Source organism: Puntigrus tetrazona, chromosome 7 (assembly GCF_018831695.1).
Source record: "Puntigrus tetrazona isolate hp1 chromosome 7, ASM1883169v1, whole genome shotgun sequence".
NCBI classification, from domain to species: domain Eukaryota; kingdom Metazoa; phylum Chordata; class Actinopteri; order Cypriniformes; family Cyprinidae; genus Puntigrus; species Puntigrus tetrazona.
The window spans coordinates 37,783,416-37,801,350 of NC_056705.1; the positions used below are offsets into that span (position 1 = coordinate 37,783,416).

The window sequence follows — 17,935 nt, forward strand, 5'->3', positions numbered from 1 at the left end:
CAAAACAACATGGTGCAAAAAAACTGAATTTGATTTTGGATTTTGGATGCACAAATTATAGTCTGCGGGTGATACTAATAATCTCAAAGCGGTCAATAATTTAAAAAATAACATTACATATATTAGTCTTTCACTTCTAAAGACCTTTTCAACTCACTCCATGATGTTTCTCCTCCAGCCGCATATTTCTGCTTAGCCGCAGTCAGCTTGGACACATGACTGACAGTTCCTGTCCTCTGCGGTCTCAGTGCCCTGACTGACACAGGACGAGCGAGAGCCTTCAGCCTGCCACCCGAAACCCTCGCGCCCCGCTCACGCTCCCCACCGCAGCCTCCAGGCCCCGGAATAGAACTCATTAGCACGTTTGGTAAGTACAAATGAGATGACTGCCTCCTGATGGACTGTCTATCTTTTGGATCAGCTTTCAGGGAGAGTGTCTCGTAATGACGGGTGAAGGGAATGAAAGAGGGGGAGAGAAACTAATATTATAATGCGCTCTGCGCTCACTCCGGGCAGTGCACCTCACAACGGCCTGAAATGGAGGGCCCTGAAGTAGGCTTGATGACAGAGGAGGCCTCTTTCACCCACACGCAGGATCCCACTGTGGGTGTGTGAACACCCACATGCGTGTTAATTGGGTGTCTGTGAGCATGTGAGCCTGTATACAATACAAATCTGCTGCACTTGTACATTTTACACCCTCTTATCATCTCTAAATCGAAATGGAGCAAAGAAACAGGCTCCATTTTGAACATACAACGCTCTACATATACGCATAAACTCAATTTGGCCCTCAATTTGACCCAAGCCCCTCTCACCTCCCTCTTAGTGGTCAAAGCTATCCAGGACGAGCCAGTAAAACGGCAGCAGAAATCGCCACGCAATCCGCTTTGATTCACAGACAATCCCAGAATAGCAATACCGCTTCTTGGTCAATTTGCAGTAGCAGGATGAGCCAGGGAAGGAATTTATACAGCGGCTGTCTATAAACCAACCGGCAAAGAAAAGACTTCCTTGTGTGAGCTTGGCGCGGACATATGAGCCCTGCCCAACGTTGCGCTGAGTGGAAAATCCATAAAGCCATCACTTAGGCTCTTTAATAAAAGGACCAGTTTCATTTTAATATTTTTCAAAATGAAAGGTAATGCATTTATGAAATTCGTGGCACGCTCACCGGACTAAAAACAATTTCCTCTGCTAGGCTGTGCCCTTCAGCTATGGATTAGGGGACAGACGTCCGAGAGGAGCCGACCCGAGGCCCTTCAGGCCCTTTGTGGGGCCCTTGCCAATCGGATCGCTTCCCCTCATCTCTAGCAGCATCCCTGCAATACCAGACTTTATTAAAAGAAGCCTCAATGATGTTTGTTGCATGAGTTGCCCTGTCTTTGCTCAAATGTACCATGGCATGGTTGGGGTGTGGGGGTCATGGTTAGCGGCTATAATATCCTGTTTCTGGGAAGGTTTACTTTGCATTTTAACAAGCATGTAAAAAGAATAGGACATTCCAGGCCCGGCTGCTGTCTGTAGGGCTATACGGGGCCCCGGGTCCAGACACAAGCCTTGCCCTGGATAGCTCTAGCCAGCCTGCATAGCGCCTCTTCCCCTGCGGAATGCACATGCTTTATGTGCTTCATGCAGACATGTGGCCCCAGTCAATAAGAAACAGACACATACAAATGCGCACACACACATATTCACATCTCTCTTAGCACTGGGTGCCATTCCAGTCCAGTAAAAATAAAGGTAAGGCCTTTTTAACGCTGCTCGACTCTCTCTCGCTTGACATTTCCTGTCCATCATCCAAGGGCTTTATTAAGTAAAGCTAAGAGACCAGCGTTTGCTTTAATAATGCATCAATCTGTGCATGCAATGTATTTTTGCGTAGTAGCTGATACTATTCACGTGGCTGCTGGCTGATTGTAGTTGGCGGAGAGAAATGCAGTTCTTTCTGGGATAGGCAGAAACTGGAACCCTATTATGATAAAATATTATATATATAAATATAAATTCTACAATCTTAATTCTGATATCAGGGCAGTTCCATTACCATGACAGTTTGACTTTATGCCTTAAAAAAATTGTGTAATTATGTAAATTAATTTTAATTCAAAAATTAAAAAACACTTTCATCAGAGAAGAGGTGTGTACAAGTCATTGTATGAATTTCATTTTTTGGATACACCAACAATAACAACAAAAAGTCACGTCATTGACCCTTGGATCATCAAAGTGTAGTTTAGATTTTCCAGTAACCTTCCCTCTCCCGCTTGGGCATTAAGAGGGAGGGCTGCAGTTGGCACGAGAAACCAAGCAGGCCGCTGTTCCCGTGTCTACAGACAGGGATTTCCTGCAGCACGTCATAGCTCAGCGATCACGACACTGCCATCTGCGACTGAAGATTTACATCAGCAGCTAATCCACAGCGCCAGTGCAATGTGTACGCACTCCAAAACAGCTTTCTCTCCTCTCTCCTACAAACACACACAAATCTTCCAGACTGGCTGTAAGCAATGCCACCCAAAGGCCTGTAGCGCCATCAAAAAGCCAACTAACCATCTTTCAATTCCACTTACCTCTTTTCTTACTCTCTCTCTCTCCCCTGTATCTGTCAGTCTGCAATGTTCAAAAAAACTTCAGTCCATTAAGTCTTCTGAAATGAGAGACCCCAATGTGTCATCCAGCTATATGCCCTGGTGAACATCACTCATAAAACCTGTCATCTGCTGCTGTAGTGTCTCTTCCCACACATCAAGCTCAGACACGCACACACACACACACGGGAAGCTGACTGTGTCCGTGTAAGCATGTGTTAGTGTGTGTTGTCTTGGGAGCCAGAGCTTTATAATTTTGGGAGACCCTTCTTGCAGAGAGCTCCTTTGTGTTGTGACTAGCGAAAGGGTTAAGAACGACAAATGGACATCCAGTAAGAGAATGGCATGCTTGAGCAGCACATTTTCAACGCGGGGGCAGGAATTAAAACAATGCCTGCCTTTTATCCGTTCACTGCTCTAATTGGATGGGAAACTCTGTCGCCTTGGCACTCAGTGGGCGAATCAGAGGGCAAACAAAAAAAAAAAATGGCACAGAAACCCAGACTAAACCACCTGCACTTTTTGCCCAGACACCGCCACCACACAGATATGTAGTCTGTATGTATTAACGTCAAAATTGAATATCTTTTATTTGTGTCTGTTATGGGCCTAATAATGCTTAGCTGGCATGTATTCATGGATGATTGGTTACTTTAATCAAGCCTGAACTTGGTTAGTTCTGAGAGAAAACAATATCATAACACCATATGGATCAGAACTGAAAACAACGCTAATCAATATTTCCACAATCAATTGTTTTCATCAACAGCATCTGCTATGGCACACTTTCTCTGAATTAGTGGTATGGATCTTTTTTAAAAATGATCCTCATTGATATTGTTAACAAATGACCAGAAAATGGAATGTGACAGTTCTACAGAGAGAGATGCGAAAGACCTCCCTCAGGGGTGGTTTTGCAGCCTTAATTTGGGAACTATTAAAGTGCTGTATCTCTTGGTTAATGTACATTTCTGGGGGCTCTTAATTCATAAACTTCCACACTAATTGTTCGGCAAAGAGTTTTGAGTTTTAGTTTGCAGCTGCACCTCCTAGTTCATGGGAAATATCTGCATACTCCAATTGAAAAATAGGTGTCAGATTTACCAACAACTTGCACCAGCGCAAAGCGTCAAAATGTGCTTTTTGGCATTTATTTAACGGCCAAAAAGCACATCTTAAAGCAGGCACTGGTCATTATGAAGCATGATTAGCATGACTGCATTTGTGTTAGTAAATCACATGCAGAATTTCCCTCCCATTGGCACATTTATGGAATTGCATTTTATTGCTTATTTGCCCTGTTTAGTAAATCTGGTCGTAGATGGTTTAGACTGCTTGATTTCAGGTACAATTCATATAGCAGTTTTCTATTTAAGCTTAAGTTAGAGGGTAACACTTTATAATAACTAAACACTGAATCATTAGACAAGAATTTGTAAATATTTCATTCTCATTTCATTTCAATTAGCATTGTACCAATGTTAATTGTCATTGGTAAGCAGTTTATAAATACAGCTTTAAATGTCTTGTTCTTGATCAAGGGTTGCAGAACTAAATAACTAAACCTAAATAAAAGAGTATTTTTTTTCTATAAAAATTGCAGAGGTTTATTTTTCATCTTTTATCAAGCGCACAGTTTAGTATTTATTATAAAGTGTTACATTTAGGGGTTATGCAAAATTTCTCAGTCCACATTGTCATTGCCCAGGGTTGTCAGAAACTTGGGGAGTAGGAAAGTGGAGCTCTGCTTGGGGAAGAAGCCCAGCACCTAACACCAACAGAGCTGCACGCCGCACGGCAGCAGCCAAGGGAATTGCTGCTTAGCTGACCCAGAAATCCAGGGCCAGCTTTGTTTTAACAAGCAGGGGAGACTTCTACCACTTTAGCAACTGTGCCTCAACCACAAGAAAGAGCCCAGTGCCTCAGAAGAGCTAGCAGGGAGGAAATTAAATATTACACCATCAGGGAATGGTTTCAGTTGGATAAGGGGGGCAGGACATTAAGAAGTGTAAAGGTAGTCCGGGGGAGGGCGGGATCATAAGCGCAGCGGATGGCGGTGAGGAATTAGCAATGTTTCGTACTCGCTGATGAAGAAGTATGTTCATTATCAGCGTAATTCAAACAAGATGCCTGAGCAGGGAGTTGGAGAAGGCGAAGAAGGCTGACATTCTTTATTACACACCTCATTTCATTTAACTGACCTTTAAATATGTATACTTATTTATACATACAAGAGTTGAAAAGAGTCTGTACACTTTGGGCCTGCTAGTTAAAGGGATGGGACTTGTTTTCAAGCTGAGCAGAGCGCCACGGCTTGGCCGACAGGAGCTTGAGTTTGATCCTGCATCCGTAGGGCAATCAATCAGCTGTTCAGCGCTCCGACTGCAGCCCGCTCCGTTTGGTAAACAGAGCGTCAAAGCCTATTAGGACAGCGGTTCCTCTCTGAAGACCTAGCCTCCCTAACAGAGCGCTCTCAGGCCCGATCCTGACGTCACTTAGCAGGTATCAGCTATCAAAGGACAGGGATGCTGGGACCCCTCTCTCTCGCTCATTCCGTCTGCGTAGGAAACAATAGATGATAATAAGAGGCAGGCTGGCTCCCTTTTGAGCTGCTGGTCGATTTACACTCACCTTGTCCTTCATCAGCATTTCCCAGTCAGCACTGGGCTAGACCTCAGCCTTAATCACCTACATATTCTCCTCCTGAAGGTACAGAAATTCAATAATATCTAGTCTAGAAAAAGCTAGTAATTAAATACATCAAAAAGCTTGCATGGCCATGCAATCAGCCATCATCAAAGAACGCAGCCATTTCTCACTACAAAGAACATCTCATCTGACTAATCCTGGAAGAGTTGGAAAAAGTTGTGCCGCACGGCAGACATAATGTGTTGTTTGTGAGTTGTTGGCTCATTTGACGTCAAGGGGGTATGACTGGATTGCTGCAACTAGAAAAAAAGATGGCAGAGTGTTGCAAATGTGTGTGTGTGTGTGTGTGTGTAGCGACTGCATGCTGCTCTGCCCACACATCCCTACTGCAGGAGTCATTACCTAACCTCCAACCAGCCTCACAAACAAGGGAATCCATTAACGCACATCAAAGGTTAGCCAAGAAAATATATAAATAAATGCTACATCAACCAAAAAAGAGAGAAAGGACGAGGGAGAGAGAGAAAACCAGACTTGTTTGTGAACTCTTTACCTCCACCTACCCAGAAACACACTCTAAATCTCCCGCACCCCCACCCTTTTAACCTAAGTGGGCCTTCCTATTGCCTTTGCATGTTCACTTGTCCACTGTACTATAGTCATTAACATATTTGGAGTGCAGCGAGCAGAAAGCTTAATTGTCCTTAATTGCTCGGCTAAATATGTTCTCTAATGATTCTCCTCAGATCTGTGACTGCCTTTTGCGCAATTTCCCGGCCGCTGGCTTCATTATCCCTGCCTCCTCGGAACAAAGCGTCTTTAGAGGCCAACTCCCCCCGCCGTCTTTTGCTCTCTCCCTCTCACTCCCCCCAACGACACGACACTAAGAGCCGGTCGGGCCGCCTTGCTCACGGGAGGGAGGGGAGCAACGCACAATGAAAGTCTTTTGTCAGGGCACAAGAGTCAAAATGATTAGAAAACCAAATCCATGCTGAAACAGTGTGTTAATTGACTGCGGCTCTGTTGTCTTAATGGCGAACTAACATATGGCACAACTAAGGCCTCGGCCCCCGCCTTTTGTTTTTGCCGCCCCCTCCCCTCGCCATTCGGAGCCTAATGGCATCTATGATTGTTTGTTTAATGGCAGAACAGCACGAGAACTGTACTCGTATTAATGAACGTGCTGTGCCAGATCGCCATTGTCCTTAGGACACTTGTCGTCCTCTCGTCTTATCAGTCATCAGCAGAGCACGGAGCCACGGCAGTGATGTAATAGGCATAGCCGAGGGGCTCAAGATGCACTGTGCTCTTTGACTTAGAAACATCTTACTAACTCCTGCACGTGCCCCAAATGTGGCACGACCAGGTGATTATCTGCTCTATGGGTAACCGGATCTGAAACCACACTACAATGAACATTGTAGTCTATTTACAAAGCAGTGTCTATCAATTATCAAGTCTGAATTATGAATGGAGTGGGAATTTTCCACTCTTAGTTTCGAAAGAGGGGAACGCCATGAAGATCAGATGAGCATACAAACTTGTATTCTTTTACTCCTTACCAGTGTCGGCAGAAGGACATTTGCGAATGGTGAAGATGGCACTCAACTCCTCCTCTTCCTCAGGCAAGCCCTTCTGCAGGCGCTGCAGCTTCCTCAGGCTTTCGCTGCGCTGGTGCTTCATGGAACGGACATGTTGGATGAGGTTCAACTTGGCCTTGGTGGAGTAGTTACACAGGACACAGTGGTAGTAGCACGACTCGCCCTCCACAGCGTTCTCGTGCTGCTGCAAATGCTGTAGTGAGAGAATGAACAAGAGAGTTAGCATGGGGTTTCAATGAACGGGATACCTAATGCCATTTACAAATGAATAAATCAATTACCAATCAGGACTCTGTTGTCTAACACAAAGTCAACGTCATTCATCAACAGTACGCTGGTCTCTGGACCTTAGCGTAAGTGTGTGTCTCTGTGTGCTAACAAGACAGAGGAGGGACATTGGCGTCACGGGGGGTGGTGAGGCAGATGAGAGGAGCATGTCAGCATCTACAGGAAGAGCTTGAGCAGGGACACACTGAGGAAAATGCATTGATCCCTTTCACTCAAGAGAAGTCTTTCGTCTCTGAAAAGGAAACTCCAAACATCTGCCTGTTTCACGCATGGGATGCTAAATATTGATCACCAGTGAGTCAAATCCTGCTTTGCTGAGAGCGAGGCAAAGCGAGAGAGATGGGGCGGCGGTGGGGAGCTCTGACCATATCCAGAAGAGGGTATAGAGATCCTTGGGGGGACCAGAGATATGTGCTACGATCCACAAACTCAAAACAAGCCAACCACACCGCACACCCAACGGTAACACAACAATCCCGAGCTGAGTCTCTGTTCATTGAGCACACCACACCTAATCAATGAGACAAGACCGACACAATACAGGCATTGCAGGTCTATAGATCTGACTGCTAGTCCCTAGTTATCACCTGTGTATGTATGCTGAAAGCTCTTACTAATACATCTTGACTAACCTTGATTCATGTCTTCTTTCAAGTCATGATTGTTTTATAAGCTTCACAAGCAACTTTTATGAATACTGCCGGTGTTAATCAATGGCATTTCTCAGTTATTCATTCTTCATGGCCATCATGTCTTTGGTGAATTATGTTTGTATATGTAGAGTGACAGATTTATAGCTAGACAATATGCACACCTACTGTCCACACTCAGTGTAAAACAAGGGAAACAAATAACCTTTCTCTGTTCAAGAACATTATATGACTATAGTGCATGAAGGTCACTGGTAACTTTAATACTCAAAACACATAAGATGATTGGAGCCATGGCCAGCAGATAGCATTTCAGCTGAGGTGCTTTAAGGGGCAACGTGAGTTAAAAATCTCATAACATTTCCAATCACCTCTGTTCATCATTTCCTGTCCGCTCTTCACAGTAAGTCCATATATAAAAAGACCAACTATGTTGATGTGATTAAATATGTGCATCTTTCTTATATTCATTTTTACCCTGGACTTGCTGTTTACCTTTCCTTTGTTACATGAGTCACGAAAAAAGCAACTAAATTGCGGCATGAAGGAGATGATGCAAATCTGTAAAAATATCTCTGCTTTTTTGCCTGGCGAAACATGTATTTTCTCTCTTCTGGAGAAGCTCTTAATCTCCTGCACAGACCACCCCCAAACCCTGACAAAGGTCGGGGAAAACAAATTGATTCATTAAGACGCGGCTGAGTTGGCTTTGCCCTGCAGCGCAGAGATGAGATGCGTTTCCATCGGCTTCGGATGCACAAAGCCAGAGTAACATTAGATTTTTAACCCAATTAAGGCCACATCAGGTGTTGACAACAGTGAGAGAGGAAAAAAATATTATGTTCCCTGAAATGTTCTCCTTCTCTGGTAATATTTAATTTTCGGGTAACATTGCTATAAGGGATTTTTTTTTCAAGGCAATTGTGGTGCTGGTATCATATGTCACCCTGGTATACCTAAGATGTGCATTAGGGCCACTGACTTCCAGGAATGGGTTTTTGCTTTTTGTGTGTGCCCCTCAGCTCCATGTAATGGAGTTATTAGGTGATCGTAAAAGGCTCTGTCTTTCTCCTCACGCTCTCTCTTGCTCTCCTTCTCTCCCTTTCCTGTTTGAAGTGGGGGTATGATGTCATTGAGTAGGTGCTGCTGGATGTTTTGGGCTTTACTTGAGCTGCGCTTCTCCACCTCACGCTCCCTAACACATATGCAGCATATCAGAGCTCAGGTACACTGATCTGTCACAGATTTGCTTGGATAAAACACCAAATCAATCTGTTGCGTGCTTTGAGATGGCACAGTTTCTTCTTTCTTCATAAGAGAGGAGGAGAATATATGAACTGAAATGCATGTCTATACTTCAGCCGTCTTTGTGGAAATAAGTTCAGCAAAAAAGACAACACCTGAACAAAACTTCAAAGATCTTAAAAAAAATGCGGGGAGTTTTACAGCACCCATAAAAAGGGCAGGATTTACACAGGTGAACCTTAGCTGGCTCAGCCCAGGGAACAGCAATATATCACCTCTTTACCCAAACCGAAGACATTCTACCACACAACTAATGCTAAATATGTTAGCCATATGATACATACGCTATGCTATTACAATTTTGGTGCAATTACTATATTTAATCCAAAGCACCGTGGAGCCTTTACCAACATTGCATTGCAATAATACTTGGTTCAAGGCTCTCCAACACACCTTAAGAGATAATATTCATTTATATTCATAATTTCCATGTAGCAAAGATATATACATTGCTCTCCAGGTCTGACACCAGAGGGCCAAACAGACCTGTCCTTCTTCGTACAAACACACAGACACTGTATTTCCACGATTCATCTGAAACATCCACACGAGGGACCCCTGAGATGCTCTCTACACCTAATCTCCCACCCAACACACACACACCCACCCACCCCTGGGTCTGAACGTGAAACACAATAACGCATGAGAGAGTGCTTGTGTGCGGCGTGTCTGTTTCCTATGATCCTGAGATGAAGCTCCATGCTGATAAATCACCTCCAACTGAAGTGCAGGAATTCAGCGGCTTAATGAAAAAGTCATGTTCACTGAGCAGGGAGGGGCCGGTCAGGGTGCTGTTGAGAAGTCTCCCCTCCGCAGGGGCCCCAGAACAGCCGCATACAGGCCCCTGGAGCCAGAGAAGGCCACAGAGTCAGCATGGCTTACATTACTACTCAAAATTCATTTAATTGGCTGGAAGTTAATGGCAGACTTACAGGAGAGCACATGAGCTGTGGGGAAGTGCAGTGGAGCGAAACCTGAGTGGGCTGGAGGGAGTATATGTGTGTGTGTGTGTGTGTGTGTGTGTGTGTGTGTGAGAGAGAGTAAGACAGAGTGCACGTGTGCACAGCAAGTGCGGCCCATCTTTACTGGACAGGAGTTTTGATTACTCTCTCTCACACACATATGCACATAACGACCCAAGTGGAGGATGAATCAGTCCCCTGTACTCGTGTAGGTGAGGAAAAGCAAGGGCGACCCACCTCATCCACCCCGTTGCAACTCAACACTGCGTCTCTACTGCTTCGCTCTCATCACGCAGAGCTATCACTTTCAACACCTACCTGCTCCTGTGCATGGATCTACAGAAGCATCTACTTATGTGGGCTGAAAAAACACACACCTTTCACACCCATCGCCACTTTAACTGCCAGAGAGCCGAATACAGGGCAGGCACTCAGCATACCTCCACAAATGCTCAGGTCCACAGCGGAATCGTGCTAAAGCGGCTCTAAGTTTCACAATATATGCTACACAAGTACATGGACACAAATGTAAGCTATTCATATGCAGGCCTGTGATGAATGCTCAATGTAACTGCAATAGCTGCTATACAAGGTATTAGTGTAAAATGTCTTCTATAGTAAGTGTACATTTTTACACACAGATTAGTTTTATGATGAACATAATTCAATTTAGTCAATATTTCATCATGTCACATTTATTCATCTTAGTCAGACCTACTATCAGACAATTTTATTCAACAAAAGCTACATTTATCAGTTTTTTTTTAATAAAATGGTTTAATAATCATGATACATTTAAAGAAAAAAAATATTAGTTATTAATGAAAACAGCAAAGATTTTCCTCAGTCAGTTCAGAATAGTCAGTTCTTTTTCAATTTGAATTTGAATGCATGCAATTTTATCCAACATTAAACTATCGCCATGCCACATAATTGTCCCTGCCTACCTGAATTACAACAACCTACGCTTTTGAAGACTTTTGAAGGTAACTCTATTGTTCCTACATGTATTGTTGTTTGTTACGTGTTATGTATGTGCAATTGGACTGCATACATATATGTACACACTGGCCGAGAATGCACATAGAGTCTTTTTTTCTGGCCTTAAGCCTTACACAAATGTGCATGTGGTGCGTGTACAGCCACACACACATATACAAGACCCCCTTTTGATCCAACCCCTATTTCTACTATTAAATTTGGCAGTGCTCTTAATACAAAATTAATGCATTAAAACAGATGACTATCCAGTGGCTAAATAGCTATCAATTTCTCCCAGAGCTGACGAATTCCCACTGTGAGTGAGCCAGAGAGTGTCTGAATGTGTATTGCTTTGTAATTATCCCAATGATTCTCGGCACTTAGTGGCGAGGCCTGGTGATTTCCACTCATACTCGCTCACACACATACATACATCTGCTTTTCATGGTGTATCATGGTGGGGACTTTCCATTCATTTCTACTGTTTTAATACTGAGCTGCCTAATTTTTTAGACCTACCTCAACCCTCAACACAAACCATTTTGCATGTTTATTAAGCCATTTATTCTGATAGGGAATGGTGCGGGGGGTCAAAATCTAAGTGATTTTAGGTTTTACTGTCCTTATGGAAATATTTAGTCACCACATTGTAGGTAAAACCTGACACACGTGCATATTGATACTGATACAAGAGACAGGAAAATTACAGAAACTGGACTAAACCACAGTCTAAGCCAAAATGCTTTACAAACCACCAGCCACACACTTTATGTCAGGTTATATATCCATTGATATCATGATGCTATGGGGTCACACCAGTGCCTTAAGGGTGGCAAACTAAACTACATTCAGTCGTATGTCATACTGATGGATACAGTCAAGTGCGTTGACACCTTTGTAACCAGCCTAATGATGTCACTGGTTAAATAATAGCCAATGAGATCACTGCTCTGCATCCTGAGAAGAGACAAAGGGATTTGCCTAATGGGCAGAAAAACCCAAGCAGAGATGAGACGGGAAGCTGCACCCTTTCTCATATCTCACCCTGTGTGTATGTGTGTGTGCTTGAGTGGGGTTACTTTGCTCTACAAAACTGAACCGATCTGTCCCAAAAAAGTTGTCAAAATCCAGTATATATGATATTTCAAGAAAGTTTGCCCTTTCATTTACCTTCCTTACCTTCTGTAATTCTACTTTTCTTTATCTCGTTTCTCACTTTGCAACAGTAGTGGAAGGAGTAGCAGAACCGCGACCACAGAAGCTGAGCTGGATGCCAAGTTCAGCGGCTGGTTCAAATTAGCCACTGCGAGCGGCGACATGCCCAGACGCTGTGCTGTGGCTGGAGACACGGCACGTACCCACCCCTTAACTGCATACCTACCACTTCCTGCACCTCTCTCACTCTCTGCTATATTTTCAGGATGGCTTTGCTCTGCGCTCCTGGAATAGCCATTCTCTCACTTCCCAGAGGAACCTTTTATTGCTCAGATGTTGCTCTTTCATAGCTCAGGAGTTAATGGAGTTCTGTGTAATGTTTTATTCAAGAATCAACTTTGTTTCTGATGTTTTTCTCCAAAAAAAAAGAAGGAATAGACACAGAAACAAATGAGGGAACAGTTAACAACGTGAGAGTATAGGTATATAATGAAATAAAATGAATTGATGTAGATATCAAACTTCAGATAATTTGGAAGAATTTGATTAGAAATTGAGATCTTTGATGGTTTTAATTGGGATCGCGTTGAAATCTCTGGCTCTTAAATGAAAGACTTTGCTATCTTGGCCAATCTGAGCACAATTTGTGACATTGTTCTCACACTGACTGGGGAGAGAAGTCAATATCGGTTTAATCTCTGTCTAGGAGATACAATTGTGACATTAAAGTGATCTTGTTTGTGATTTATCTGTCCTAAACTTTACCAAGTTATTACAAGTCATGTTCCAGATGTGATGCAGTGATTTAAAAAAGTTTGGTAAAAATTCTGATACAGTCCCATGTCATAGATTGGACCGGTTTGGATGGATTACTGTACATGTGCATTGAAAAAGAACAAGGGTGAAAAACAGAAATGGAGGCCTTAAAACAATCCTCTCCAGCAGCTTATACCACCCCAGTGCACTTTAACAGTAAATAAAGCAATAATTATTGAATTCCTTTGGAATAAATAAGCAGCTAGAAAGTAAACAATAGGAACATAATTGTAGAAAGAAGGCAATCAATGCCTGCAGTCATTTAGCTTGTGTTGATTATGCGTACGCTCGTTTGTGTATGTTTCTTTGTGTCTTTGAGTAAAAAGCAATAGCGGTTAGAGGGAGGGTGTAGTGACAAGCAGTTAAATAATACCCTCTCGCATACACTGGTGCAAAACAAGCATAGGGTAATCCTTCCTCCAGTAATGCCCCTGCATTTCCAAACAATGGTTCTCAATCAGCTGATCAATGTGTCCACATAATTCATTGGGTGAATCGGTCTGGGTGAGAAAGCAAGAGAGAGCAAGGGAACTCTATAGAAGGGATTGTGGCGGTGGAGATATCAATACCCAGATCGGTGATAATACGGCAATGGCAATGCCCTCCAGGGCCTTTACCAATAAGAGCAGGAATATATGCATAATGGGAGTCAAAACCAATGTATTTTACTTGTACAACAAGCACATTTTACAGTAGGTGACTCAGAGATCGAGCAGGAAATTAAGTTTAATCCAGGGTTGGGTTAAACAAAAAGAGTTGCAAAACTATATTAATCGCTAGACGTCGCCTTCCACCATGAAGAGCTAATTAACAGCTTAGCCTCCCGTTGTTTTTATGAATGCAAGCCCTGTAGCGTCAAGCTGCATCCAGCCCCGTAGTACAATAACTCTGCCTGCAGGAGGCGACAGCTGTGTGGAGCTCTAGGGGCAACATGCACAGCTGTTCCAACTGTCCCTAGACATCTGCGGCCGCCTGGTGCCATCTGGAAATTTAGGAGGGCAGTTTAGGACCTGTACGGATCCTCCTACCCCCGCAACCTCCAGCACGCTTCCCATAACTAACCCTCCATTTTGGTAAGAGATGGTATTGCTAATTATTAGGACGGGACAGTGAAAGAATTCTGTGCATGTCTCGGGGCATGCAGACAGGAGACAGACACGATCAATCGAGAGACATTCAGAGGTACTTAGACCGTTCAATGATGTCTTATTTGTTATATTAGCTGAAAACACATGACTTGTTCTGGTGATCTAGCAAGAATAGAATTTGTAAGAAAGAAAAAAAAAACAGCCTACCTGCAAGTCTCTTTCACAAAGACAAATACGAAAACACTGCTGGAGATACAAAATGAGTCATCTTGTATTTCTGAGTATTTTAAGTGTAACTTGACATTGTATCCATTGTTATAAAAAACCTTTTGGACTAAAAAAAAATAAGTGGTGGCAGCTGGTCTACAGATAATGCGGGTACAAATCAAAAACTGCATTTTTGTTTATCTATATGGGTAGGTATAACACAAAATTAGTCTACAAAGCAAACTACTGTTTATTTCCAGAACACATATCTAATGTATCACAGAAGGATCTTGAATGATGAATATTAGAGTCAAGGTCATTATAATCACCGATAACCCACAAGTTATCAAATACCCAACCCAGGTGAACAAACCCTTATACTAAAAAAGCCATAGACGGGATGAAAAGGACACTCCACGGTATTAACTCCTCAGGATTGTATTATCTAGCTTTCACCTCCAGCGTTCCTTGTTAGTCTGCTTGAATATTTCATCACCACATAATTGGTTGATGCTTCAGGCTAGGTTATGAGGCGGTAAGAATGCTACCCTCTTCCTTGTTCTCTTTTCTAAAATTCACAAAGGGCAGTCTGGAGTCGGCAGCGTGGTGTGTTTGAACTGGTCTCCGATGAGGAAATGTTTGAGTTGCCAGGCTCTGCCCCCCTCTCATCTGCCCGGCTTCACCTTCACCCACAGGACTGGCGTAATGAGAGGGCCTGATCATGGCCCTGTGCCAGAGTAAATATTTAAGCTCAGCTTAAAGGGCCTGGCTTTTATTAGCTGCGTTGGGCCTACAATGGCGCAACAGGCCCTAAGAGTTCTCACCTTCTTAACATGCAAATGAACGAGCGGGGGCGGGCTGGGGGTGGTTACTTTTGGAAGCTTATTTGCATAGCACATACGCATTCTGAGTGGCTGAGGTCAGTGTAGTGGTAACACAAACTTTGAGCACCTATCCATTTCTAGTGGCTCTCTCTCTCTGTTTCTAAAGATACACTTTGTTTGCCTTTACTCAATTGCTTTGACTTCTACCAACTGTATAAAGAGCATTAAACTCCCAATGGCCTGGTATAGAGAGCTATTTTGTACTTGTCACTTTATCGGAGCAAATTAACTTGTTAATTAGTGTCATTAACCTAAACACACGATGCCTAAATATTGTGGGAAACAAAACATACGGTGTGCAATCTGTTGTTCATAAAGCACAGTTTTAGCTTAGACTGCATGAAATGAATATTACATGAGTAATTAATACTTTATATTATTATTTGTATTATTAGTGTTTCAGATTTAGTCCTTTTTTAAATACGCATGCAGGCTATGCACTGCTATGCAGGTTTACACAACTATAAAATGTCTATACTATCAGGATGTGTAGCATCTCAAAAATAAATAAATAAAAAATACATAAATAAATGAATAAATTAAAATAGTACTCCCCTGAAGCAGTGTATGTTTTGCCCTTCAGCAAGACATGAATTTGAAACAAGTACTTTTTAAACCCTGGCCTCTAGCCTATGCCCAAAGGAGGCTGAGCGCTTGTGTTAAAAAATGGACCTCTTTGGGAGAGGCTCACCTGTCCATCCCATAATCTCGTTCTTCTTTCTTTAAGCAGAATACACAGGGGGGTGCTGAAAAAATAGAGCTCTTTATGGGACCCGTCATCATCGCCGACTCATTAGCTTGCAAAGGAAAGAAGAAATACAACTTCACTTTCCATAAAAAAAGAAACAAAGTGCTCATTGATCAGAGTGATCAATAGTGGATCGATAACCTAAGCCCTCATCATTCCAAGTCCAGCATAATTACAGCTGAGATATGGTCGTTATCACTAAAATCAAAAAAGGCCCAGGTCTAATTGGAGGCAGTTCCGTTGCTTTAATACAGATACTGTACAGGGCCCTCTGAAGGACCTCTATATGCGAGTCCCAAAATAACTTGCTCACGCCATCAGTCCCCGTGTCATTGTAGAGGTTGTGCCGATGGCTGCCCATTTGGAGGCATTTAATTTCGGGCACAGCTTCTGTGTCAGCACAGCAAAGCTATGTATCGCTCTTAATGTACATTGAACGTTAGTAGCAGGATCGCACTAAGCCACTAAAGTTACTCCTTTAATGTATTAAATGTTGTGGAAGAGTGCCCTCCTTATGAGATTTGCAGCCAGTTTAGGTGCCAACAAAAACAAGAAGCTGTTACTCACTAAAGAGCAGAGGTCCTTAAAATATGGCACAATGGCATTAGCTGGCACCGGATCCAACCTTGTTTTGATTTTGAACTCATTGAGCGTGCAAACAGCGTCGCAGGTGCATGGTGACAGTGTGTGAGACTGCTAGAAAGCGGGCCTGAGCACGCCGCTAAAAGAGAGGCCCTCCTCCGGCTCGAGTTTCTGTGTCACTTCACTTTGCACTGCATGTGCGTCGAGCGGCTGGAGGCATAAGTGCACTTGGCAATGGTGCTACGAGAGAAGTGTATACAGTTTCTAAACCGGCTCCGTGTCTCTCGCTCTTGCCTTCTCCCTCCCCTGCATTCTCCACCAAAGCGCCGGGAGCGCCATGCTTGTAAAAGTAACCACAGCTCTTTAAGAGGCTCATGTATTTACAAACGGAGGTATGTCGAAATCAAAGGCATTACCACATGACATAACACATCAAGCAGCCAGCGGATAGAGAATTTATAGGGCGGATTCGAACATGGGTGGTGCGCCCAGGAACTATGCCATTGTTTGATCATGCACAGCCACAAGCAAGTACAACTCACTCACCTATGACAGGTTCCGAGTTCACTGGTTCATTGGCGGCAACCCCCACCTTTCGCTGCCTCGCTCTCAGTCAGGTGGTTACAGGTGCAGAGCGCTATTGTTTTCTACTTCCTGTTGTTTCACCACTTGCTCAATTCTCTTCTTGAAAGTAAGGCTCTGTCTGGTTATGTAAGTCTAGTACATGAGCTGTTCTCACTCCTCATTCTGCACCTCTTGTGAAGTACAGCAGTTAAATCTGTTGTGCTCTGTCCTGGTTGGATCTAAAGAATCATTCTCTCTCTCTCCTTTTTTCTCCCTCCCCCACTTTCCCTCTGTTGCTGTTCTGCCTAATCTCACCTCAGTTTTTATTTCGCCCGCCTTCATCTGCAGAGGACTAAAAATACATGATAAATGGTACATGATATTTTAAAGTCTTATCTCTTATCTGTTCTTACAAGGGAATAATAGGGTAGTTAATCCTGAAGATCTCCCTCAAATTGATTAATCAGCACATACGGACAATCAAATAAATGATTAATATTCCCCAGACCTGCGGTTGGACAGTTACCCCCCAAAGCATCAGTAATAATTCAGTAACCCTTCCCAGACCAAAGCCGCGTCTGCCTGCTCAGCGGCAGCTCTCTGATGCGGTGGGAGATCTTTGAAGTTGGTGCATAACAAACTCTCTGTGCTCTACGCGTGGCTCTACCTGTAGATGAGAGCACAACTGTTGGCCAGGCCAGAAAAACACTGCAGCTAATGGAGCAGAATACAGACCAAAACGTAGCTGCACATGCTCTAATGTGTGCACCATGATGCCCGACAGATGTTCGGCAATTTCTATTAGACTTCTTGAGACAGCAGGTTTTTAGAAACCAGTTGGCTAATTTGTCAAAATTATGTAAT

The 17,935-nt window shown here is 43.3% G+C and overlaps 1 protein-coding gene across 1 annotated transcript in view; it reads right to left on the reverse strand.

The window, feature by feature from the left end:
- The window catches only part of zfhx3b (zinc finger homeobox 3b), a 145,506-nt gene that overhangs the window by 55,626 nt on the left and 71,945 nt on the right, over positions 1-17,935 (reverse strand). The window contains 1 exon segment of the mRNA XM_043243809.1: positions 6,803-7,034. Within this exon segment, the coding sequence (XP_043099744.1) occupies positions 6,803-7,034 (232 nt within the window).